We start from the raw sequence: 24,017 nt of genomic DNA, 5'->3' as shown, positions 1-24,017 counted from the left end.
AAAAAGAGTCCAATTGAAAAAAGGGCATTGCTCAATTTTTCTTCTCTAACTATTTGTGAAAATCAGTTTGAACAAGGATTTTGACATAAATCTTGTTCTATAAATGCAAGTTTTAGTTCAACAATCAAAAGAGGCTTGTAGGATTTTATTATATACTAGTCATATGCCTCTGCAAGGCTCATACTTTATTCTGTTTTAAGGTAATGTTAGTGTATCAAGCGTTCAGGATTGACAGAAAATATGTGCGGTGTGGATTAGATTAGCAAAATGAATTAATTTTATGAAGTAAAATTGGCACATGACACAAAAGTCACACACAAACACACAAATGAAAAGATAATTAAGGAGAAGAGACAATGACTTGAGCCTGACTTAAACTTGAGGAAGGATTTTACTGCTGCAATGAATCTTGTACAATTTAGTATATGCAACCCAACAGATTTCACCTGAGAAGATGAATGCAGCATTCACAAAATTGAAGCACAAGAACACACTTTAAAGAAAAATGAAGGGAATGACCAGTAGTCAGGTTATGTATGTATTTTGAATCTAACCTCTTCATAAATGATTATCAAATATCTGCATGAAAACAAAGCAAATGAGGTTATCAGAGATGGGTTTCTATTAGCAATCATGATGCTCAGTCCATTTCCAAGCTTGAAAAGCAAAATCATTAACTGTATTTTCAGTTTCAACCTAAAAACATAAAATACTGAAATATGTGTTAATGCAAGAATGATTTAACCCCACAAGGTTAAGGTTAAACTGCTAACTCATTATTTAAGAATACCAATTGATTCCAAGGCAATAATAAAATGTATAAATAGTTGCTCTTTCTTTGTACTTCATCTTTTCCATTTTCTACAGCATCCTTCTCCTTCTTTTGGCTCGATTCCAGTTTCCCAGTTATAAAAGAATGCACGCACATTTCTTCTTTCTCTAAACACATAATTTGAAACTTATGATCAACTTCTATGATTGGGAATAATCAACTATCAAATGATACTCAACAACATTTTAATAAAGGAATATATAAGATGAGAGAATAGTAAATCACAAAACACAGTCCAATGACAACAGTAAAAGTTCGCAGAATTTTATAGAAGTGATGAGTATGCGGATATACCTCATATTACGATTAAAGATTTTCTTTCTAGAAGGCAATGATTTAAACGTGATAACTTCAAAACATTGACCATAATAGCACGTGACATTCATAGGGAATCCAAGCATAAAGTTAATAACAATATTGCATCATCTAGCAAGCTAATTTTACACTCACTCGATTGGGATTTTAGAAAGAAATTCTGCAAACTCAATATAGAATCAATCAATAGATACCATTCAATAATGAGTGAGAAACCAATGAAGGAATACCATGGAAAAACTAATGCTACTAAAACTAACCTTTGTTTATATGGTCCTAAAAATAATTCTTGTTATGTACTCCATAGCGTTGTAGGCAAGATACTTGCACGTTTCATTTTCAATGTACATTTTTAACAATGATTCTACAATAACATGTACAACACCCAGTAAAATGCCGATCAACGAGAAAGTTGACATTCAGGAGGAATAAGAACACTTGCTATCTCGTATAATTCTAGATCGTAGAATGCATTTGAAACGGCTTTTAGCGTGACAAAAGAAGACCAGTCATTGGAGAGAGAAACTTAAAAAAGAAAATGGAAGGGAGAAATTAGAAAAGAAATTATAATATAACATCATTCTCAAGAACAGGTCTGTGGTAAGCTCACCTGAAAATAAAGGAGTAAGTTTGCAGATGGCATCGTGCTTCCATCGAAGAAGTACCAAGTAATCCAATCATCTTCGTTGACATCCTGAAAAAGTTTTATAGAGATGGTTATTTAGTATCCTTTTGTTTAAACTTTGATGAGAACAATTCAGCAGCAAATTCTTATAAGAATTAACAATATCTAATGTCCTTCAACTTGGAATTTCAAATGACGGAAAAGATTATCTCAAAGTGGTAAGCAAATGTTTTATGGCAGAAATAATGGACAAACAGAAGAACATCTGGTTTCATCCACCCGGATATCCTCTTAAGAAGGTCTCGATAGTTTTTCATATGCTATTTTTTAAAGAATAAAACAAGTTGATTAGCCATGCCAACAATCCCAAACCTCAGAGCCCAGTTTAGGACTTTACAAGGATTAAGTACCTCAAACATTTCAATGGAAAATATTTTGTCAGTGGAAGCTTCCACATTAAATGTGCTAATATATGGAATTATGACATTGACATTCTGAACTTGAAGACCCCTGTGGGGCAGAACAATTAATGTCAGACAAATGTCTCTCCACAAGTTTGTTTTGGGGAAGAATTAGGGAAAAAAGGCAATTAATATATGCCTCAAATGTTTGAAAATATACATAAATAGATGGATCTTGTTCCTGTTTCCTAGAGGAGTTGAAAGTGGTATACAAGAAGTTTTTAAAAAAATTATCATACAAATGAAATAAGCATTAAGGAAATCTTGATGGAAAACTTAAAAGAAACTAAACCAACTTTTGATCCTATAATAAATCATTTAGTTAATAATAAGTTAGTGAAGATTGAGCATCTCAAACTTGAAATGATTCCAGAAATATACACCAAATTTACAAAGGTCACTTAAATTGTCAATGTGGTGAGAATAAAGATTAATAATTTAAAGGCATCTAACTGAACAAAAATGAAATGATTTCAAAATCTAGTTAACGGTACAAAGAATAAAATATTAGCCAAAATAGTACCAGACTATAGGTATTTGTTATTGGGAAGCGCAATCAATCTCGATCAATTGAGAACATTTAATTGAAATTTTAAAAGGAAAAAGTCAATAGGCTACATTGTTTTCACGCTCATTAGAAGTCCTAAAGAAGCAACATTCATGAATGTAAAAGGAAAAACTTTATTCTACAGTGTGGAAAATACTGTTTTCCCGATTTCTATATCAGAAGCAAATGAAATGAAAATACAACTATAAGGTTCAACATTTAATTTTGATAAACTAAAAAAAAAAAAAAACAATGAAATCAAATATGAACATTTCCATGATTCTGGTCCGATGATATTGCACATATAAAGTTACAAATAACAATTAGACGGACTCCTATCTTGCGAATTAAAACTCAACAACTACAGTAGAGAGGGAGCAAAGATTTGACCAAAAAATAATATAATTCCTCTTCTTGAATCACACTAATTCAGACACTCGGAAATACCTTGGTTCCAAATACGACAAGTCCTAATTCATCATTCTGGTTGAATATCATCTACGTAAATGCAAAAAGAGATATTAGAAGTTTAGATTAAATACGACAATGCCAAAATTCACAGTACATTGAACAGAGACGTTGATGGCAAAAAGAAATTCAAATAATAAACTAATTAATGGACATTCTTTTGCACTAACATAAAACAAACCTTTTGGACTTCTTGCAGCACAGCCTGCTTTGTCGGGCTAACATCAAGCATCAGAAGTAAACCCTCCTATTAAGTTAAAAAATACTATCGGGAAGATGGGGTAGGGGACTACACCATAGAAAAACTCCACCTAATTTTTCTAAAAACTAAATGATGTAATAAGTTTGATTTGATTACCATTTTTAGAACTTAATCACCTACAACCCAACCCAAATTCCTGATTTTACATTTATTTCTGCATCCATTTCAACAACACAACGTAATAACGATATACATCCAATACAAGCCCCCAGGGCACATCTCCAAGTGGTAAAAAGGGGAGGGTGGAGAAATCCAGCTTTGCTTGAGGCTACCACGGGTTCGAATCCTAAAATATAGATTTGGCTCTCGGGTAAGTGCAAGTGTACAAGCAGCCTTTCACCCTGTGCCCTTGGAGGCATAACCTGCGATTTACCTCCCTCACGATACTCTAGGACAGGGGCGGTGGGAACTTTAAGATTGGGGTTCAACCTTTTGATATACATCCAATACAAACATATATAGAGAACAACTCAAGGCTAGCCGTGAATCAAAAAATAAAAATTTGAGTAGCACAAATTAAGGAAAAAAACCAAATAAAAAAAAAACTAAATGACACTGTAATAACTTACACAATTACTCGATCAAATGAAGTTATTTGATAGTAGAATGTGGAAAATCAAATCCAAATAGTTTACCTTGTTTAGAGCCATTTCGATACTCTAGAAATCACGCGAATACAATAAAAATTAGTGCCACAGTCCATTTCGAGGCTACTGGAGAAGAAAACCAAATTGGTCTGATGCAAAAAAAGTCAATAGGAGGCCAGAACTATATAGACATATACATACATGATTGTGTGGGCATGTTTTGGATTTACCATTCTTCTTCCTTCAGTTCTTCGTTTGATTTTGAAGAGAGAGAGAGAGAGAGGAGCTACTACTAAAGAGGAGTTCATGTTTGTAGTATAGATATTTAGAGGAAATTTTGGGTATAAAAAATTGGGTTTACTTTATTAAAATTGTCACCTTTTAAATTTGCTATCAAAAACATCAATTTTTGACATTTTTGTCCCTCTGAAATATTTGAATACCAAACTTTTGTTATGTGTATTGTGTTAGAATGAGAAATCTGAATTGACGCGAGACGAAAGAAAATGCAATTGCAAACCTAATTTTTCCAATTTTTACTTCTCCATTTCGCTCTCGTCTCTGCCTTTCACATTCTCACGTCCATCGCCTCTGTCTCACTCGTCGGCTCCCTTATTTTCTGGCCAAATCGCCGTCATCGATCATCGGTGAGATCGCTCGTCGTTGCTGCCTCGAGACACTGGCTTTGAAGATTTTGGAAATCTACGGTTCACTTTTTTCTTGCCGCCGACGCTGACCCATGGCCTCTCCGGTCTCTGCCACTGGCTCACTGCACCGTCTCTGTGACAACAGACTCCGTGAGTCCGTGACTCGTGAGCCTCCTGTCCCTCTCTCTCTCTCTGTATTTTTTTGTTTTTTTTGCGATTTTTGTTCCTTTAGTTCATTTTCTGATTTATCATTTATGAGTTATGATTGATGTTTTATTTTCACTTTTTTGTGATATGTGGAATGAGTTTTGCATATATCTATTACACATTTATGATTGACAAACAATTTTGAAGCATGTGCAATGAAGTGGTTAAAAAAGTTTCACATGGTATTTGGATTTCGAATTTCAATTTTCAATGTTATGAAATGCTTTCTAAAATAATTCAGTATTCTTACTGATCCCTACTAAACTGATCTTCAGCTGGTCATGATATGTTGCTTAATCGTCGATAAAATCATTGTTTGATTCTCTATTAGGATGTAGAGATAATATTCATAAAGTGTATCTTGATGAAATTGTTGTATTTCTTTTTCTATTTCTTTTAATGTTTTGATAAGTGATGGTGATTGGGTCTTGTTCACTCATAAATACACTGCATTTACGTATGGTAGTGTGCTCGTTAAACTTCGTCTATAGAAATAGTTGAGGAAAGGAGAAAGATTAAGTGGGGTGTCCTCAATATAGAGTTTGATGGATTTTAAAACTCTATATAAATTGAGGTGTCCTCAATTTAGAGTAAAATATAATTCATTAAAATGTGGGTGTCCTCAATCTAGATATTTAGAAATACTTATAAATTTAGGCGTCCTCGATTACTAGTTGATTTAAAAGGATTTTGTTAATTAGATAGAATTTGATGGATTTTGAAAGATTTCAAGCCATAAATATAAATACAAAAAATGTGGAACACTTTTATCCCAATCGAGGACATACAATGCATTACCTCTGTTTTGGAATCAGAATTGTGCAAACCGACATTTCTTCTTTGGCTCTTCCGTTCTTGAAGAATGTGTCTTTGACACTTCTTGCATGGCAACGTCTAACATAATGTACTCCCTCACTTAAGGATTTTTCAGTTCAGACTCGTGTATGTAACATATTATATATGGATCAATATAATCATTTTTCTTTAATTGGTTTTGAATGCCACAATAATGGTTTATTGTTTATCTCTTTTTGCTATCAATTGTCTTGTGCTGTCAATTTTAATCCCTTATATTGTGTTTGCAAGAGGCGATGATGTAATTCAGAGGGATGATAAAATTAGCTTGTCATTGTTGAAGAATTTGAGAGAGCATTGCACAAGGTAATTATTAAATTTGAATACACGAGTCTGTCGCAAATTAAAAAATTTCCCTGTAGTCATGTGGAATATAGGTTTTTACCAATTAGAGTTCTCCATTTCCATTCGGTCATAGTTTCAATTTTCTAGTTGCTGATAACTTATTCTTTTTAGCCCCTCCAGCTTTTGCAAATCTCAGCCATCAGAAGCAGAGCGTTTCTTTCTAACATGCTAAGAAAGAATGATTTTTTATATTTTATATGCTTGTTTATTTATTAATCTTTTGACTATTTGTTGACAACTGTAGCATAATCAATATATATTTAATTTCGTGTTACTGAAAGTACCAAGCAGATTATGTTTCTTATTGGTATAATATTAGTTAGGGAGCAATCAATACCTTTCAATGGTCGACTTGTTTGTACAGTGTCCGAAGTTCATTTGTTGTTCTGATGACACCAATCAATTTGGGGTTATCTTAAGGATCTAACAGTAATATGTCAGTGTCAGTGCTCTATCTGCTACTGGTCCCTTTTTTCCCTCATATGTTGTTTTTCACACTTAGTTTTTTTGTTGAGGCCAGGCCATATGGTTTGATGATAAAGAAATTTAGGTAGACAAATTCACATATTTGGCCACTATGAAATAAAAAGGACGGTTTACATGGTTTTTCCTCTATTTATTAATATATACTATGTAATAGTTGTGATACTTATCTATTTATTATGGCCTTTGGGGATTTGATGTTATTGACTGCTAACTTATCGGATTAATATTGTACTTATTTCATGCGCATAAACGTGAATATGGTATTCAAGGTCCTAGCATTAGGTAAACAAAACTGGAAGTTGAGGATTTGTTATTTTTTGTTCAGTTGTGTCTGATTTACGTATAGTTTTCTTGGAAATGGTCATTTTTTAATGTATTGACTCATCAAACTCATCAAAAGGAGTGGTTTCTTTTGATGTATAATTTTTTGTAACCAGCGTAGAGATTGAACAATATTTTTAGAGGTTTTATGGCTTAAACAAGGTTTGAACGTTTGTAATGCATAATTTCTTGTTTCCTGGAAGAATAACCAATTCTTTTAGAGCTTTTATGGCATGAACAAGATTTATACTTTTATGACATTCATTTGCAAATGTCACTGCAGTATCAGAGCAAGCAGGTTGAGGAACTCTCTCGCAACCTGCAGGCATAGAAATTTCAATGTTTTTCCATTCTCCAGATATTCTTTGTTGCCTCCTCAAGCTCGGGAGAGGTATGTTTGATACATTTTTATCACAATTATAATACTTATCTTTCTGTACAATTTTCTGTAAAGTACTATTAAGAAATTTTTACTTTGTTTTTTTATGATACAATATTAGAGTTATAATATTTAGAAATACTTATAAATTTAAGTGTCCTCGATTACTAGTTGATTTAAAAGGATTTCGTTAATTAGATAGAATTTGATGGATTTTGAAAGATTTCAAGCCATAAATATAAATACAAAAAATGTGGAATACTTTTATCCCAACCCTAAAAATTTGAAGACTTTTCTTGCCTCTCTACAGATTTTTTGCCCTCTCTCCCTCCCTCTTCCCCCCCACAGTTGCTATTTGTCAAGTAAAGTGGAATAATATAAATTGATTACACATGAATAAGCTCTTCGACAATGACATAACTTTTGAATTTCAGAAGTTTTGAGTGTTTACAGTTGGAAATATGAGTTGATTAATTTACATTTTCCAGGTACAGTGGCCAATGTGAAATTGGCTTAGAAGGAGGTTCAAGGTGTTGCTGAGAAGAGGAAAGGAAGAAGAGGGCAGGGAATTGTGATTCGTGAGTGCTCCGAGCTGTTTTGTGCTTCCTAATATTAGATATGTTTTGCTTACTACAGTTTTGTCTTGAATTGCTATTGTCTTAGTCAGAGCTGGTGTTTTGGCTTAGCATATTTGCATGTTGTTGTCTTCAATTGATATTGTCTTGAATTGCTATTATCTTACTCAGAGCTGGTGTTTTATAGTCTGGACATGGCCGTTGAGGTGTACTTATCGTATTTGCACGTTGAGAACCGTATCATGCACTACTTCCAAAATGTACACAATGTTTTACACTATCACTCTCCATGCCTGTCCTTCGACATGAAGTGTTAACCTTCCTACATGCATGGCTCTTAAATCACTTACCACTGAAGTGTCGTTCCCGACAGTTCGCAACAGAAAATCTCGACAGATGGAATAATCGACAGATGAACTGTCGTTCCCAACAGTTAGCCTCAATAATTCTCGACAGATGAGCCTGTCCACTGATGAACTGTTGGGAACGACAGTTAATTTGTTCCCTAGTTATGCAAGTTGAAATTTGGTTCCGACAGTGCACGTAAGTTTCGCATTAAAAATACTGTTATGCTATGATGTCACGATTTTGTTCATTGATACGTCGTTGCAACATCGTACGTGTGTTTCGCATTACTATTACTCAAATGTATGATCTCACGATTTGTTTATTGGTGCCAACATTGCATGTGTGCTTTTGCATTAACATAATTGCAATGCTATGACCCGGACATTTGTTGATTAATTCGTCATTGCACCTTGTTCATCCAAATGTGGTTCTATTATTGTCGCCCCGACGTGTCGTGTGTCTTCAAAAACTACCATCTGACGTATTAAATTTTTGTTAAACTGCAAGAGGGTGCATGGATTTTGAATATCTGGTTCCAAAGAATGCGCGGCTGAGGGCCCATATCTCACAGCGAAGCAATCTACGGTACGTGAAGACAGTCCTGGAGCATTTTGATGACCGACAGCGTACGGACTTCCGTAACTCATGCCTAGGGTTATTATCCGAGGTTCGAGATCTCCAATTCTCAGCCCAACTAATCTAGCAGCTAGTTTTTCGCTGCATACGAATTGAAAAGGCCTGCGAAATATGGTTTAAAGTGCAAGGCCACTTAGCCAGGTTTGGCCTGCAAGAGTATGCTCTCGTCATGGGTTTAATGTGTGGTCCTCTTCCAGATGACGTCGCGATGGACTGAGTTTTACAAAAGAAGAGGTTGAAGGATAAATACTTCAAATCAACGGACAGGATTTCGTGTGGCAAACTTGAGAAGGCATTTTTCCGATCGTCGACGCCCCGGGCAGATCGGTACAAGCTCGAGCTTGCTCTAATCATCGAAGGAGTGTTCAATGCTCCGGATAGCCATGCCGGTATTGAACTTCCCACGTTGTCAATCGTGAACGATCTGGACATGTTCTATTCCTATCCTAAGGGTAGAGTATCGTACATTCGTCTAACAATGGGCTTCCGACGCAGTCTGGGACGAAGATTTGTAGATGCCACAAAAAAAAGGAGAAGGCGGTTACTTATACAGTTCACGGCTTCCCCATCGCCATGCAGGTACTACACACAAATTTTGTACAACGTATTCATTATTTCATCAGAAATGTTTTGTCATTGGTTCCTTTAATGTTGAACTCACAGTTACTATCTGCTGTAACAGATCTGGGCATTCGAGGCAATGCCATAAATTGGGGATCGATTTGCTCGGCCATTGGATCATCAACCCCCACGGCTTCTGAGTTGGACGTGTACCAAATAGCCGCAGCAACGGACGTATGATGTATTCTTCAAGAACTTTAAGGTATTGGATTGCGTTTCATGCACACGATCTACATGTGTCGTTACTCGTTACATTTTTTGTGACACTCAGTTCCTTTATGTTGCAGCTGCACGTGTCCGCGACGCTTCGTCCCACCGAAGCCAAGCTTGGGCAACCATGTATCTCCACCCTCCTGCCGTTTGAAGACCGTACTGTACCTGCGTTGGACGAGGTTGCAAGGGACATTATCCTTGCACAGCTTCACCCAGATCCTTTGGCCAGTGGGGAAAATGTTGGAAACTCGAGGGGGGAGTGCGCAATGGTTTCCAGTGGAGGAGGCTCCGAGGACGATGATGAGTCGGGCGACAGTGAGGACGAGGGAGTCGGTGAGGAGACCGGAGGTGATAAGAGTGGAGACAGCAATGGAGAGGCCTCGGACGAGGGAAACAGTGGGGATAGTGAGGATGACCACAATATTACACCGCAGACTGGGACATATTCCTCTCCCCCTATGCACAAACGTACTTCTCCCATTCATGCATCCTCCACATCTTATGTACGACAAGTTCAAACCTCCGGCGCGAGCCTCACGAGAGATGAGGTGGATGAACTATTGCTCGATCAAAGAACGCTCATCGAAATTTGCCTCCGCACAGTGAAGCTTGAGATCATGCAGCACGTGACCGATGAATTTGTGAAGGTCAGGGACTTCATTTCTACCCTCGTCTCCCCAGCTCCCTCTAGAAGTACTCCACCTACGGCTCATGCGGCAAACGAGCTCACAGTTTTAGCTACTTCAGTGCATGATATGTGTACTGCATTTAAATTTGTATCTACTATATGGCACTTATGTTTGTTGACATTGACTACACATGGGATTTGTGACTTAGACGGAAATGGAGGCGATACCGACCCTGTCCCGAAATGTGCGGAACCGCAAGGTATGTGCATCAATTACTATGGATACATTTTCATGTCATCTTTACTATTTGATACTAGCAAATACGTAACCCCCTTATGTTTTTGCAAATGTTGTTTTGTAGTGCATGGAAGAGGCTTCTCCCCGTTGCTGGTCGATCATGACGAAGATATGGATAAGGAAATGTAAGAGTAGAACGGTACGTATCTTAAGTAACGCATAATATTTGATTTTGTACTTAGGTCTCACCTCATTCGGAAGTGTGTATACTGTAAACCCTGAATGACACGCGGTTTCTAATATTCGGTATGTTGGTACTCATGCGTAGGTGGAGCCAACATGAAATCCGAACCAGCACTGAACGGTGACGACGACGACGCAGCTTCTGGTGGTTCGGGGAAACGTGAGGACGACGATGTTGTGTCCCCTACTGGCATAGCGAGGCGGACGGTACGTACACTACGGTGGATTACTTCTATTTCACTGCTTAGAGTAACGCGTAATATTTGGATCATTTACTTACGTATGACCTCATGCACTAGTATGTATTTTCGACTGTTTGAAGTATACAGTGTTACTAATAGTTCGTCGCATGTTAATTTCATACTAGGAGGACGCGGCATGGATTTCGAACCAGAAAAGAACAGTCACAATGACAAAGTACCTTTCGGTGGTTCGGGGAACCGCTCGGACAAACCTATTGCGTCTGCTAGTGGCGTAGCGGAGGTGGATGGTAAGTACATTGCAGTGGAGAACTCATCATGTCACCCTAACCCAAATTCGTGATGCAAATGGATGAAGTGCTAATTAAAGTGGAATTGTTTTGTAGGCGATACGACGAACATGCCGGGGGAGGTCAGCATACCCGTGCAATGCAATGACCCACCCACCAGAAAGAGGCGACGATCGACACGCGTCCGATGTCCTGCTGTATCTACAAAGACTCCGTACACCAGGGGGAGGGCAAAGAGAGTGAAGAAATAAGGTATTGTTGGCGAAACATTTACATGATTTGAAGTTTGTGTGGATTTCGTCTTTGTGTAGTCGTACGTTTCTATTATTCTAAAGAAGCATGTCGAATAGTTCCATTTCAATTGTATCTTGGAAGACAATTGTATGATTCTTGGAAGACAATTTTTTAAGTATTTGTATTTGTATATGAAATTTACTGGATTGGATATTGTGCTGCTGATTGCTTGTAAATTGGGTTGGATGACCGAATGAGATTAGTTTTGTGGGTTAATGTAGGTTATTATGTGTTCTTGATCTCGGAAATAATCAATTTTTGGGTGCAATTCCTGAGTTTTTAGGAGAAATGAACAACCTCACATCTCAGTTTCTTGGTGGGCCGTGGGAGTTCATTATACTGGTAATATTTATTAGCTGCAATTGTTGGATTTAAGTGATAATAAATTGACTGGGAATGTATGTATATGTTTCATGAGGCTTGCCAATTTTAGCACTCCAATTTTGAGTAACAAAGGTTATAATTTTAAATTTTAGCTTCCACTCTTTGCATTGGATTATGGATTTCATTATACTTCAGCATTGCAGTCTTGTGGAGTAATTTCTAGTTTGATGAGGTTTTTTCATTTTTGCGCAAAGTCAAAATTGACCAACCCGATCGAAGCTTGATTGGGTTGGGTTGGATTGGGTTGAAACACACAAATGGGTTGGGTTGATTTTTTACCAAAACAACCGTAATGTTCGGATCACATGCAATTCAAAGATATTATTGTTGGAGTTGCTCATGTTTACTTCAATATCTGTCATACCGTACATCGTCAATCATGATTCATTCTCCATAATATTTGGATCACATGCAATGCAAAGATATTATTGTGGCACTTCTTTATGTATGTAAGAGCATCGTCGTGTCGTTATTTGTTTAGTTGACTATTCTTGTCGAACATGCTGTATATTTGCGTTTACCAAATTAACTTCCATGATAACTTTGATCTCATTATATCATTTTTGGTTATTGAAGTGTAGATGACAGCGCATGAAGATGCCTCAACCCCATCCACGGTCACTGCATCGCAACTTGGAGTTCATGTACGGTGGTTGAAAGGGGTGAACGTTGTATGAACAAATTTTATGTTATTGGTTGCGATGATTTTTGTATGAATAGGTCCAAATTCAGTTACACTTTTGCTTGCCATCGTCCATGTAATTGTTGTTGGTTGCAATGAATGTTGTATAAACCCGGTACGCACCTGCACATGGATGATCCCCGATTTTTGTACATCATGTCTGAATGTGTTATATCATAATTACTTGTACAAAGCTGCCATTTGTTGCTCTTTATGCATGCGCGTGTGGCTATAAATTATATATTCCAAAATTTCCACTAACTCGAGAGTATGCAGTGTAGTTCGATGCGTCATCTAAAAGACAATAATTTCATAATCTCGTGAATACATTATGATTTTCATTTTTGAACTAAGTAAAAAATAAGTAACATCATAGCACAATTCATTTAAGTTGTATTTCACATAATGTTATAACAAATACATTCAGCAACATGGAAAATATCTTACACATGGGTGTTAAATTGAAAAGTTTTTTCTCAATTTTTGGAAGGAGTACCACATTCAAAAACTGAAAATGGAATTGAAAACCGTGCTTAGCTCATTTTTAGTCATTGGCAGAATAATTCAATAGTCATAACTTACATTGGTACTGATCTTCCAACCCCAACCACCATTTAAGGACATATCCTAGGGATTTAAGTATAATTAGACCATCATCCATCACATAGTTGTCTATCAAATTTTAATTGTATGGGGCTTGGTGGTTGGGGCACTAAATGAGCTTCAATGAATCTCTCCAAAAAATCTACTATATATAGCATGGTAAGTCCACATTATCATTGACACCTTAAATATTCACACTTGAAAATTCATGTTGCAGTCTCTATGTTTACTCCTCAATAGGTTCAGTAAATATTTTCATATCAGAACAATGGCGTCGTCGACAGGGAGCAATGAATCATTCAAGCATGAGGAGCCGCTACCAACACCCGGTTCGTTCCCACTATGTCCCATCGTCATTGCTTCAGACGATGACGAAGCGAGTTCTGAACGTGGTACGAGAGCCACATCAGTTGTTCCTTTTCCGAACCTCAACGATGTTGCCAGTGAAGCTTCCCAGAGTCCGAAGACCGTGCTTGATTGGGTCGTCCCACTGATGGTTCTGGTGGAAGTTAAGTCTGACGATGACGCGTGGTTGGCTCATGTTCCATCTCCCGAGATCATTGTGATCAGCTCCGATGACTCGGTACAAGATAGTTCGAGTATGGACAATCAATGAAGTGGCTAATATGGGTATATGGTGCGTATGAAATAATGTATAGTTCGTATTTTGTCAGGGATGTATCTGGTAACATAGTTCGGCAATGGTGACCAAGAGCACCTCCATTGTCTACGTACTGTTTTCTTCATTTTTTGGTAGATTGTGGTAGTGGACCTACTATGGACAAGGACAGAAACAATCTGTCGGGAACGACATGTATTCTACCGGGAACGACAGATTAACTGTCAGGATGTAAGAGTATAGGTTCATTTGTGTACGTATGAAACTTGTGTTCCCCTGTATGGATCCCTTGTTTACTGAAAATTAACGTACCCTTGAATGAACAAGTTTACTATATTGACAACGTAGGTTGGTCAGGATTACTTCGTTCGGGCTTAACACATGAACTTGGAAGCATCGAAAAATAAGTTATTTTTAAAATTCCTTGTAGGTGGAGTTAGGTGTCTATATGTCCGTGGTGTCTTATTAATAAGTCCGTATGGAAAAAGTACTAATCAGGTCAGCCCTAAATCGTCCTTGAAACATACCATTTTTGTTTGTTGCTAAATTAGAAGACGATGTCTGCTGTTAAGAAACGATAATGGAATGTAAAAGAAATGTTATGATTCAAAATATCTGTGTAAGTAGAGAATTGAATGGGTAACAGTGTAGTCATGCAGGCATAAATATTTCGGACAAGTCATATTATATACTCTATAACCATCTGTCGGGACTGAAACTTTAACTATCGAGATGTTCTGAAGGGATATCAACTGCAATATCCTCTAACTAGTTGCGATCATATGAAACACTAATGTCAGCAAACAAACGACAATGATAACAAAATGAGAACATTTACATTCTTTTATTACAAACGACATAGGGGTGCCAGTTCATATACAACTTCAGCCACTTTCGAACAAAAGCCTATTTATTACAAACGCATATTTAAATGGTCCGTGGTACAATGGGGTTGGAACATATGCTCCAATTATGACCTAGTCCACCATAACGAGTGCATTTCTTGAGTCGTGTGGTGGACTCGAATCTGGATCGCTGACGTCTTGTGGGTGGTCTACCTGGAGGACGACGTACATTGGGTGGCCTAATAGGAGTACCTGTAATTTCGTATGGGACTATCCAGTCCACTTCACGCATAACGGAATATATAGCTTCGCTATAGGCACCTCTCCAGTATTCCGATGTGTAATACGGTGAGAATAAGTCGTACAATGACATACCTCGCAAGCACGCAGCTCGAGTGGCATGAACGCATGGCATATGATTAATTTGAAACTCACGACAAGTGCAGCTGTTATCAGAGAAGTCGACGATGTCCGTGTCATTAGATATTCCAACCTGTGTTAACTGTTCTGTCAAACCATGAGCTCGAAGCCTTGTACCTGCTTCAAACGTTGTCCGTAACTCGTTCTCCATCCTCAACGACAGCATGCCAATACATGTGGTTGCACTGGTTCGACGTTCGTGAAACCACTTCTACATAGTTTGTCGAATGTGTTCGACCAAGCACGTGATCGGTAATGAACGGGCATGTCTCAACATTGAGTTCAAAGATTCGGCATTGTTATTTGTCGAAATGTTGTACCTTTGACCAACAAACAGTTCTCGTGACCAAAACGAGAAACCTGTACACTCTAAGTACCCGTACGCTCTTGCACTTACCCTACGGATCTGTCCCATAAGTCTTTCAAACTCTTCGACCCGAGAAGTTCATGCAGCTCGTTTGAATAGAAATATTACACTTGCGTTGTTGTACCGCTAGACTAAATTCTTTTCTAGATGCCAGATACAGCACCCATGACAGGACTGAGGAATAGGTGAGCAATGGCATTGGAAATGCTATTCTTCCAGTCGAAAACAAAAACCAATTCAGCAGAGTCGCCTATAAGCTCTTTCAAGTTGGACATAAACCACATACACGATCTATTTGTTTCAGCATCAACGATCCCCCATGCCAATGGATATATCTGTTTGTTGACATCTTGGCCGGTTGCAAGCAAAAGTGTACCTTTGTATGGACCTTTCAAGTGACTACCGTCAACACAAATAACGAGTCTCAAGTAGCGCATGTAGCCATGAACGCTTGCACCGAAAGCTAGGAAGAAGTAATGAAACGTGTTATGGGAATCAACTTCGATGTGGGTTACTGTCTTCGGGTTACGCTCTCCTAGAACGTGACAATAGGAAGGTAATTTTTGAAAACTATCCCCCGGTGTACCATGTAGCATATGTAAAGCGGCAACTTTCGCCCTATGTGCTTTTTGGTAACTTATTTTGACACCAAACTCGCGTTCTATATCACGTGCAATAGTGGTAGGATCGTACAACCGGTATGGATTATCCAATTTTCCCAAAATGTGCTCGGCAATTACAGAAGTAGTGGCACATTGATGTGCGTTACGACAGATATCTACCGAATATGTGTACACATGGTTGAATTTTTGGATCATGAATATAGAAGTCTGTTTCACACTCGAAGCACGTAACATCCACTTGCAATTACTATCCACGCATGCAACGGTTAACATTTTGCGGCTTGACCTGCTTACATAAAATTCAAACTTGTCTTGCAAAGCAAGTACACGAATTTTCGAGTACAACTCTTTCTTGCTCAAGAATATTTGCCGTTCAACAAGATCAGATATATCCACAGCTATAATCCATTGGTCTGCACTCGAACGAATATGTTGTGATGACATTCGGGCGTCAACGTCTACAATACTAGCAGCATCTGTACCATTGAATGGGTCGTCCAACATATCGTCCATCATCAAAATTCCCCGTTTCGACTGCATTATTCACTGGAGAAATAGGCTTATGATTCATATCATTGTGTTCTAAGTTCTAGTGAACATCCGTTGCGGCAAACAAATGGTCATGCAAATTCGTATCCCTCCCCATGTCAACAGTTCGCATATTTGTCTCCACAATATTAACGCACAGAGCAGTTTCCGTATGAACAGATATGTACCACATGAGGTCTTCATCTTCACGTATTTCAGCTGGCGGTATATTCATGTTCGGGACTTTGAACTTCAATTCCATTTCGGTGTGTAGATCGATAATGCCAAGTTTGTCATTCAACCGTAACAGAAGTCCGGCTAGGATAATATTTCTCGGCACTAAAATGGATGTGGTTTTGTCCCCTGTCCACTTCCATTCGTCATCCGCGTGAATAAACATTCCCCCATGCGACACGATGAATCTCAAATGGGTGTTCATACCTAAAATAAAGGGATTACAACGATAAGAATTATGAACAATCAATATGTCGATATGTAATAGCATCGAAGGGACACTTTCGAATATTTAAACCGATGCAATAGGAGAATGTGAAATGCAGGGTGTCAACAGTTTTCAACTGTCGATTTTGATAGTTTAAAACTCTATCCCGACAGTTTATCTGTCGATCTCGACAGTTTATAAATGTCGAGATCGACATGTATAACCGTCGAGATCGATAGATAAACTGTCGAGATCGTCGACAAGTTTAAGGCCTGTTTGTTTGTTACTTTCTCCAAAATATTAATGGTTATAATCAATTTTCAATTACAACAATTATTCCATTGCTCTACAGATCTCCATAAATAAATGTCTGCTTCATTAAATATGAAATAGTTGACATTTGCCTAAATATTTTTGGTATATTTTCCCTTTAAAATGATTTGAAAAAGAAAAACAATACCATCATCATTAATAGTGGTTTTAAATGCTTTCTTCATTTTTTATGATCATGTTGCTTTTAATATGTGAAAAATAATAAGTTATTACATAAAAATATAAATAATTTGTAATAACTAACCTCTCCAAATGGATGATGAATTGAATAGTAATATATTGTTGATGAAGGAATAAAGAATATGAAAGAAAATGGAGGATTTTTTCAAGAAGGGGTGTATTTGATATGAACTAGGATTATTTTGCTTATTTTATCTTTTTTTTTTGCTTCTTTTAAATTTTTTTTACGCCTTTTCTCTTTTTTTTTTTAGTCAATTCATATTATACAATATAATATACATTTACCAAATCATTATAATATACAAATTAAATAATGAAATCATTACAATTGATTGGATTAGAGACTATCATTAATGAGCATTTAATGCTCCTAAAAAGGGGAGATTAAGGGTAATTTGGACATTTTCCACCAAAAAAGTAACATTTTTTATAATATTTAGTGCACATCAAAAGTTTTATAGCAATTTTCAAAAAAGTGTCATTTTTGATAATTCCCCAGATATTTATTGAACAGCATGGAACTGGATGATATATAGTAGCTATCCCTTAAGTGTGAAAAGGAGGTACTCAACAATGAACAGTATTTTTAGGATAGTCTTTTGGATCTTTCTAGGGTAAGTGGAGTTTTACATGTTGGTTGACACGGGTTCACCTCCCCTCTCACATGGGGAGGTCGGCCCCACACATTTGGGCGTAGACTCCGACCTCTCCCATGTGAGAGGTCGAGTGTAACCGTATCAACCAACATGTAAATCAACAAGTACAAATGGAAAAATCCTAGTCTTAGTAAAGGGATTCAAGTCCAGGCTTCTGGGAATCTATTATACATAGGCCTGACGCATGATCTGGTTTGGATCGGTTCCGACTTCAACCTTAAACCAAAATCAAATTAGTTGGTTTGGACGAATCTCAATCCAAACTAACACACTCTATCTCTTAAATCGAACCAAACCAAATCAAATCAAATTGGTTTTGGTTTGGTTCAGTTCGGTTAGTCGATTTGGACTTTTAGTCCAACTTGATTTTTTTTTAAAAACATAAAATTGTCCGAGTTTTGGGCCCACTTATATTATAAGAACTAAAATAACCAAATAATTTTATATTACAAGAACTTTTGACTAATAAATAAAATCAGGTTAAATAGAGACAGATCAATAGAAAATTTAAAAGTTTTGTAGTTTTTATATGTATTATATAGTCTAACTGCTTGAATAGGGAAAAAAGTACTGAGTATAAAATAATGAGCTTGTAAAAGGAAATTTCCAATGCTAATTCTTATCGGCAACATCATAGACTAGAGGAAATTGAAATATAGTTACGAGATTAGGGGTTTTTTTTCATTTTTCTTAAACTAAAAAAAATAAACATATAAGTGTGTTGAGTTGGTTCGGTTAACCAACGGTTTGAAACTTTAAATCATGACTGAACCGACCAATTATAGTCTTGTTTAAAAGAAAATCAAACCAAACCAATTACTTGTATCGAACCAACCCGACTCGATACGGTTTGATTGGTGATCGATTTATCGATTTTTTTTGTCCAAGCCTAATTATACACATATCATAAGTTAAATGAGCCATTAAATTAAAAAAATCTTATCAATTAGAAGAAAAGGGAGCTTCAAAATGAGAGAAAAATCAAGAAACTATGATCTCAAGGTTTTTTAAGAAATGGCGAAATATTAGTGCAACATCTTCATCTTTTTTTCTTTTTCTTTTCGTTTTTCTTAATATCCTGTGATATATTTTAATTCTTTCTTGTTTTGTTCTTCGTCCATGATGTGTTTTAGTGTGAACGATTGTAATCTAGTTTTAAACCTTGATTAATTAAAAAGTTTTAAATTTTCAATTGATGCTGTAATTTATTTATTATTATTATTTTAACTTCTATTCTTAATGCTTTGGGTTAATTGGCCACTAATTAATTTGTGAGTGATAATTACGTCAAGATGCAAGTTATATGTTTAGACCACGTAGTAAAAATCTGCAATTTGGATAAAGAAGTAGAGATATGCTTTTATGATTGTCGCGATTATTACATGCTTTCTTTGGTGATTGAATGTTTTTTATTAAGGCTTTTTTGGGATTAACATAAAGATATGGTGGATTGACTTAATTGGGTATGATTGATTTGAATTCAAGAAAGGTAAATCAATTAATTTAGAAGATTTCGATTAGGTGGACGCATTCAATTACTATTAATATTATTGAATGCGACTAAGGAATAGCTAAAGTGAACTCTTGAATTCTAACACTTAAAACATCACATTAAAAATAAAAAAATAATAAAAACTATTTTTTTAATTGTTCTCATAGAATAATAATATTTAGGATGAAAATTAATTGTTTTCAATCAAATTGAAATAGAATAGTTGAACCAATGGTTAGATAATAATCCTCATAGAAACGATAATTTGGACTCTTAAGTTTACTTTGTTAATTATTACGATTCATACGCTTGCAAATTATAAAATAAAAAACAATAGACTTCGTTTTCCAACGTTTCTATCACTTTATTGGCATCTGAAATATACTGGAGTTTATTTTTGTGTAAAATTTCAAATTTCTATTCTATTATATTGTGTATATGTGTAAATTTCCCTTTCCGATAAGCATGTATGGATGGTTATTAAACCTTTGTTTCATAAAGAATTTTTGAGATAGATATGTATTTATTTATTGATTTTTGGTAAAAAAGAACGAAAAGTACGAAGAAATGTGGAAATAATTTTTCTGGAAAATGTATGATTGAAAATGAGTGCGAAAAAGAAGTAGTTATCAAATTATCAAAATCAAACAAGAGCAAAATCCAAACAATATGACTATTTGATTTTTCAGTGAAGATTTCATTTTCTAGACTTGTAATGTTTAGGATAACATATGATTTTAGGGTATTTTCACTTGTAAAAGTTGGTTTTAGAAAAATCTACTTTGTAACATTTGATTGCACGTTACAAATCAGACATCTTATTTTGAATTTTAATAAATACAATCATTGCCAGTTTGCCACCTATATTGTATCTTAGTAATATATATTAGCAAAATGGTGCCGCTATTTATATCCACAAGTTTTATATATTCATCCCACACTATAGATATTCCTATTAAAATAATAAAAATTTAAAAAATTACTATTTTCATCTATTTTTAATTTCAATATTGTTCTTATTAAATCCATTCATTTAAATATTATATTATGAATTCGTACAAATTTTATACGTTCGTCCCTCTCTAAATACATCCTAATACAATTTCAAATTTTTTAAAAATCACTATATTCATTCAATCACTACCAATGTCTAATTTTGTTCATACTTTTCCTTTTTCTTTATTGTTGTGTCGGTGGTTTAATACTTAGTCGTTAAGATTAGTGAATCTCTTTTCTTTAATTTATTAGATTCTCTCAAGAGTACACTATTCACTCAACAAAACAAATTCTTCCTCAAATCATATATTAGTTAATCAATTAATTTATTTATTTTTTCTTATAAGCTAATAATTTTGATTATTTGTGTTTTGGTTGGTAATTTTAAATTTGATTCCTTTTGTAATATAAGAATATTTGTACATGTATTGTAACTTAATTTGGAATTTCTCGTATACTTTCATCTATCAAACCAATATTTAAAGCAAAGCAAAAAAAATAAGATTCCATTTTTCATATCGTGAAAGAATTATAACTAAAATAATGTGTTGATTTTTTTTTTTTTTAAGTTTAAGTTGGAGAGGATATTGATTACTAGTAGTAAGCACGTGCGTTGCACGTCCTACGTATCAATGAATGATATACGCACTATGTATATAAACTTTTTATGGAATTATGTATATAATGTGAAAATGTTGAATAGACTAAAATGTAAGGATATGATTACAATAATACTTCTTGGTACACAATATTTTTTTTTAGTAATCGAATGCTCCAATTAATATAATAATGCAACATTTAGCACATTTGTTACCCCATTAATACATTAATGCAATCTTTCAATTTTGTAACCTCAATTAAATTATAACTTAATGGATGAATTATAATGTAAATCATGAAGATTAATAAGGGCTTTGTTGAGGAAAAATAAAAATTATTTTTTTAATGAAAAATAAAAACTCAATGGATGAATTATAATTTAAATCATTAAGATTAATAAGGATTTTGTTGAATGAAAAATAAAAAATTGCTTTGTTGATTGAAAATAAAAATTGTAAGAACAAAATACTCAATTGGACGATAAGTCTCTAAATTTTCGTTGATTTTTTTTTTTATTAATTGAATGTAAGTTTCACTCCTTATATTAATTCCAACCAAAATGATAAATATCAATTAAATATTTCACCATTTATATTAATTTTAAATCAAAGAGTAAATATTAATTCAATTGGTAATAAGGGCTTTGTTGATGAAAATTGTAAAGAAAAAAAATCAATTGAATGTTAGTCATTGAATTTCCTGTGTAATTTACTTATTATTCATTGAATGTCCTCATTAATATATTAATGCAACCTTTCACATATTTGTAACCTCAATTAAATAATAACTTAATGGATGAATTATAATGTAAATTATGAAGATTAAAACTTACCCGTTGATGAAAAATAAAAACTCATTGCATGAATTATAATATAAATCATAAAGATTAATAAGGGTTTTGTTGATGAAAAATAAAAATTGATTTGTTAGTAAAAAATAATAATTGTAAAAATAAAATGGTCAATTGAATTATAAGTCACTGATTTTTTTTCTTTGATATAATTGAATGTTAATTTCACTCCTTATATTAATTCCAATCCAAAATGATAAATATCAATTAAATATTTCACTCCTTATTTTATATTAATTCTAAACCAAATGATAAATACTAATTAAATTAGTGTTCCAATTATGAGGGTATCGTAGGCATATAGTTAAATATGTAGGGGTAAATTTGGTATTTAAAAGTTTTTCAACCATCCTTACTTTTACTATATTGTCGATTAGAAATTTATGATTTTAGTTGGAAATGATATTTTATGATTATTAAAATTTTAGTTAAACACAAACTCTAAAAAGAATATAAAAAGGTTCAAAAGAATTTACAAAAATAAATATTAATTGATGAATTTAGAACAATATATTTTTATTTAATTTTATATATATCTATTTAGCTGAATTTACATAAGATTAAAGATATATCATAATTATCTTTTTGAAAGTGGCTATACATATAAAAATCGTGAACGTAAATAATGGAAAAATAATGAAACTTAATTTCAAATATTTTAAAATGCAAACATCGTTATTTATTTAGCTAGGAATAAATACAAAAAGGATGTCTTGAGAATCTCCAATAAATTGAAAGACACACTAGCAACTAGACTACAAAATCCAAATAAAGAAAAGTCAAAAGATTGAAAAATTATTCACAGATGACATCAACGTGTTAAAATTCGTGTAGCTCACTTGCTGACTCCAACTGATTTTAAGGTTTCATTGTCCCGAGAGCTGTCAAGAAAACATAAATATCATTGTCGTCGTTGTTGTTGTTAAGTTAAGAATGACTGATCAAGTTATATACCTAGTAAAAGGGTCGGGGCGAACATGGTCATTCAGGGTTCGTTTATCGTCCTGAATGTGAGCCACTTTCCTCAAGAAAGATTTATTGATGAATTTGCTACCGGAAACCGTCACCACATCTGGAATTTCCACCTCGGGCACGCACTCTCTCTTCTTCTTAGTCAGCTGAACCGACGGGGAATGACACAACTGCTGCTTTGCTGTGTGAATTCCAATCGTCGTGGCCACGACAACCATTCCGAACACCATCCACACCGGTGCAAACGAAGCACTCATCGCCATCTTCTTAAATCCATTACTAATAAAATTATGAGAAACGTTATTATTCTTTCCATCTAACAATCAAATGGTAGACATGGAAATGAATGTACCTTGATTTGGTTGGAGGAGGATGAGCAGCAGCATCGGCCATGATAGCAAATTTGGGAGTGGTGGAAGATGCGAGACTCCGTTTAAATTGCATCTGTTGCAGCATAAAGACCATGAAAATAGTTAGTCACCGGAAATAGAAAGAATAGCAGAAAAATATTTATTTGATTTGGTATCAGAAATTAACCAGAGTTCTGGATGCCATTTTGTGTAAAAATAAAATTTTAAGAGAAAGAAGTTGGTTACGTTGCAGCATGATCACACAGTTTGGTTTATGGCATTTAAATAAGTAAACATATGTGCTGTGCATGCCTAGCCTTACCTTCATTCTCGCAGTCAGTTTCGAGATTTGAATGTTTCTTATTTATTATATAGTTACTTTTTCATTGAAAGGTTAAATGGGACCGAGCGAACTTAATTGTATAAAATTATAAATAAACGAGTCCTCATAG

General features: G+C 34.9%; 2 protein-coding genes across 2 annotated transcripts; both read right to left on the bottom strand.

Annotated features, from left to right (window-relative positions):
* Positions 1–15,686: 15,686 nt before the first annotated feature.
* On the bottom strand, positions 15,687–16,706 carry LOC111406842. The gene has a single exon (XM_023036211.1). The coding sequence runs from the start codon at positions 16,704–16,706 to the stop codon at positions 15,687–15,689; it is 1,020 nt and encodes a 339-aa protein (XP_022891979.1).
* A 6,193-nt stretch (positions 16,707–22,899) lies between these two features.
* LOC111407057 lies at positions 22,900–23,815 on the bottom strand. The gene is made up of 4 exons (XM_023036393.1): positions 23,753–23,815; positions 23,568–23,659; positions 23,198–23,494; positions 22,900–23,124 (listed from the first exon to the last, which is right to left on the bottom strand). The coding sequence occupies exons 1-4, from the start codon at positions 23,768–23,770 to the stop codon at positions 23,079–23,081; spliced, it is 453 nt and encodes a 150-aa protein (XP_022892161.1). The 5' UTR covers positions 23,771–23,815; the 3' UTR covers positions 22,900–23,078.
* Between the last annotated feature and the right edge of the window lie 202 nt (positions 23,816–24,017).

Source organism: Olea europaea, chromosome 12, assembly GCF_002742605.1.
Source record: "Olea europaea var. sylvestris chromosome 12, O_europaea_v1, whole genome shotgun sequence".
Taxonomy (NCBI): domain Eukaryota; kingdom Viridiplantae; phylum Streptophyta; class Magnoliopsida; order Lamiales; family Oleaceae; genus Olea; species Olea europaea.
Note: the sequence above shows the minus strand (reverse complement) of the source record. Positions and strands in the feature narration are given on the sequence as shown.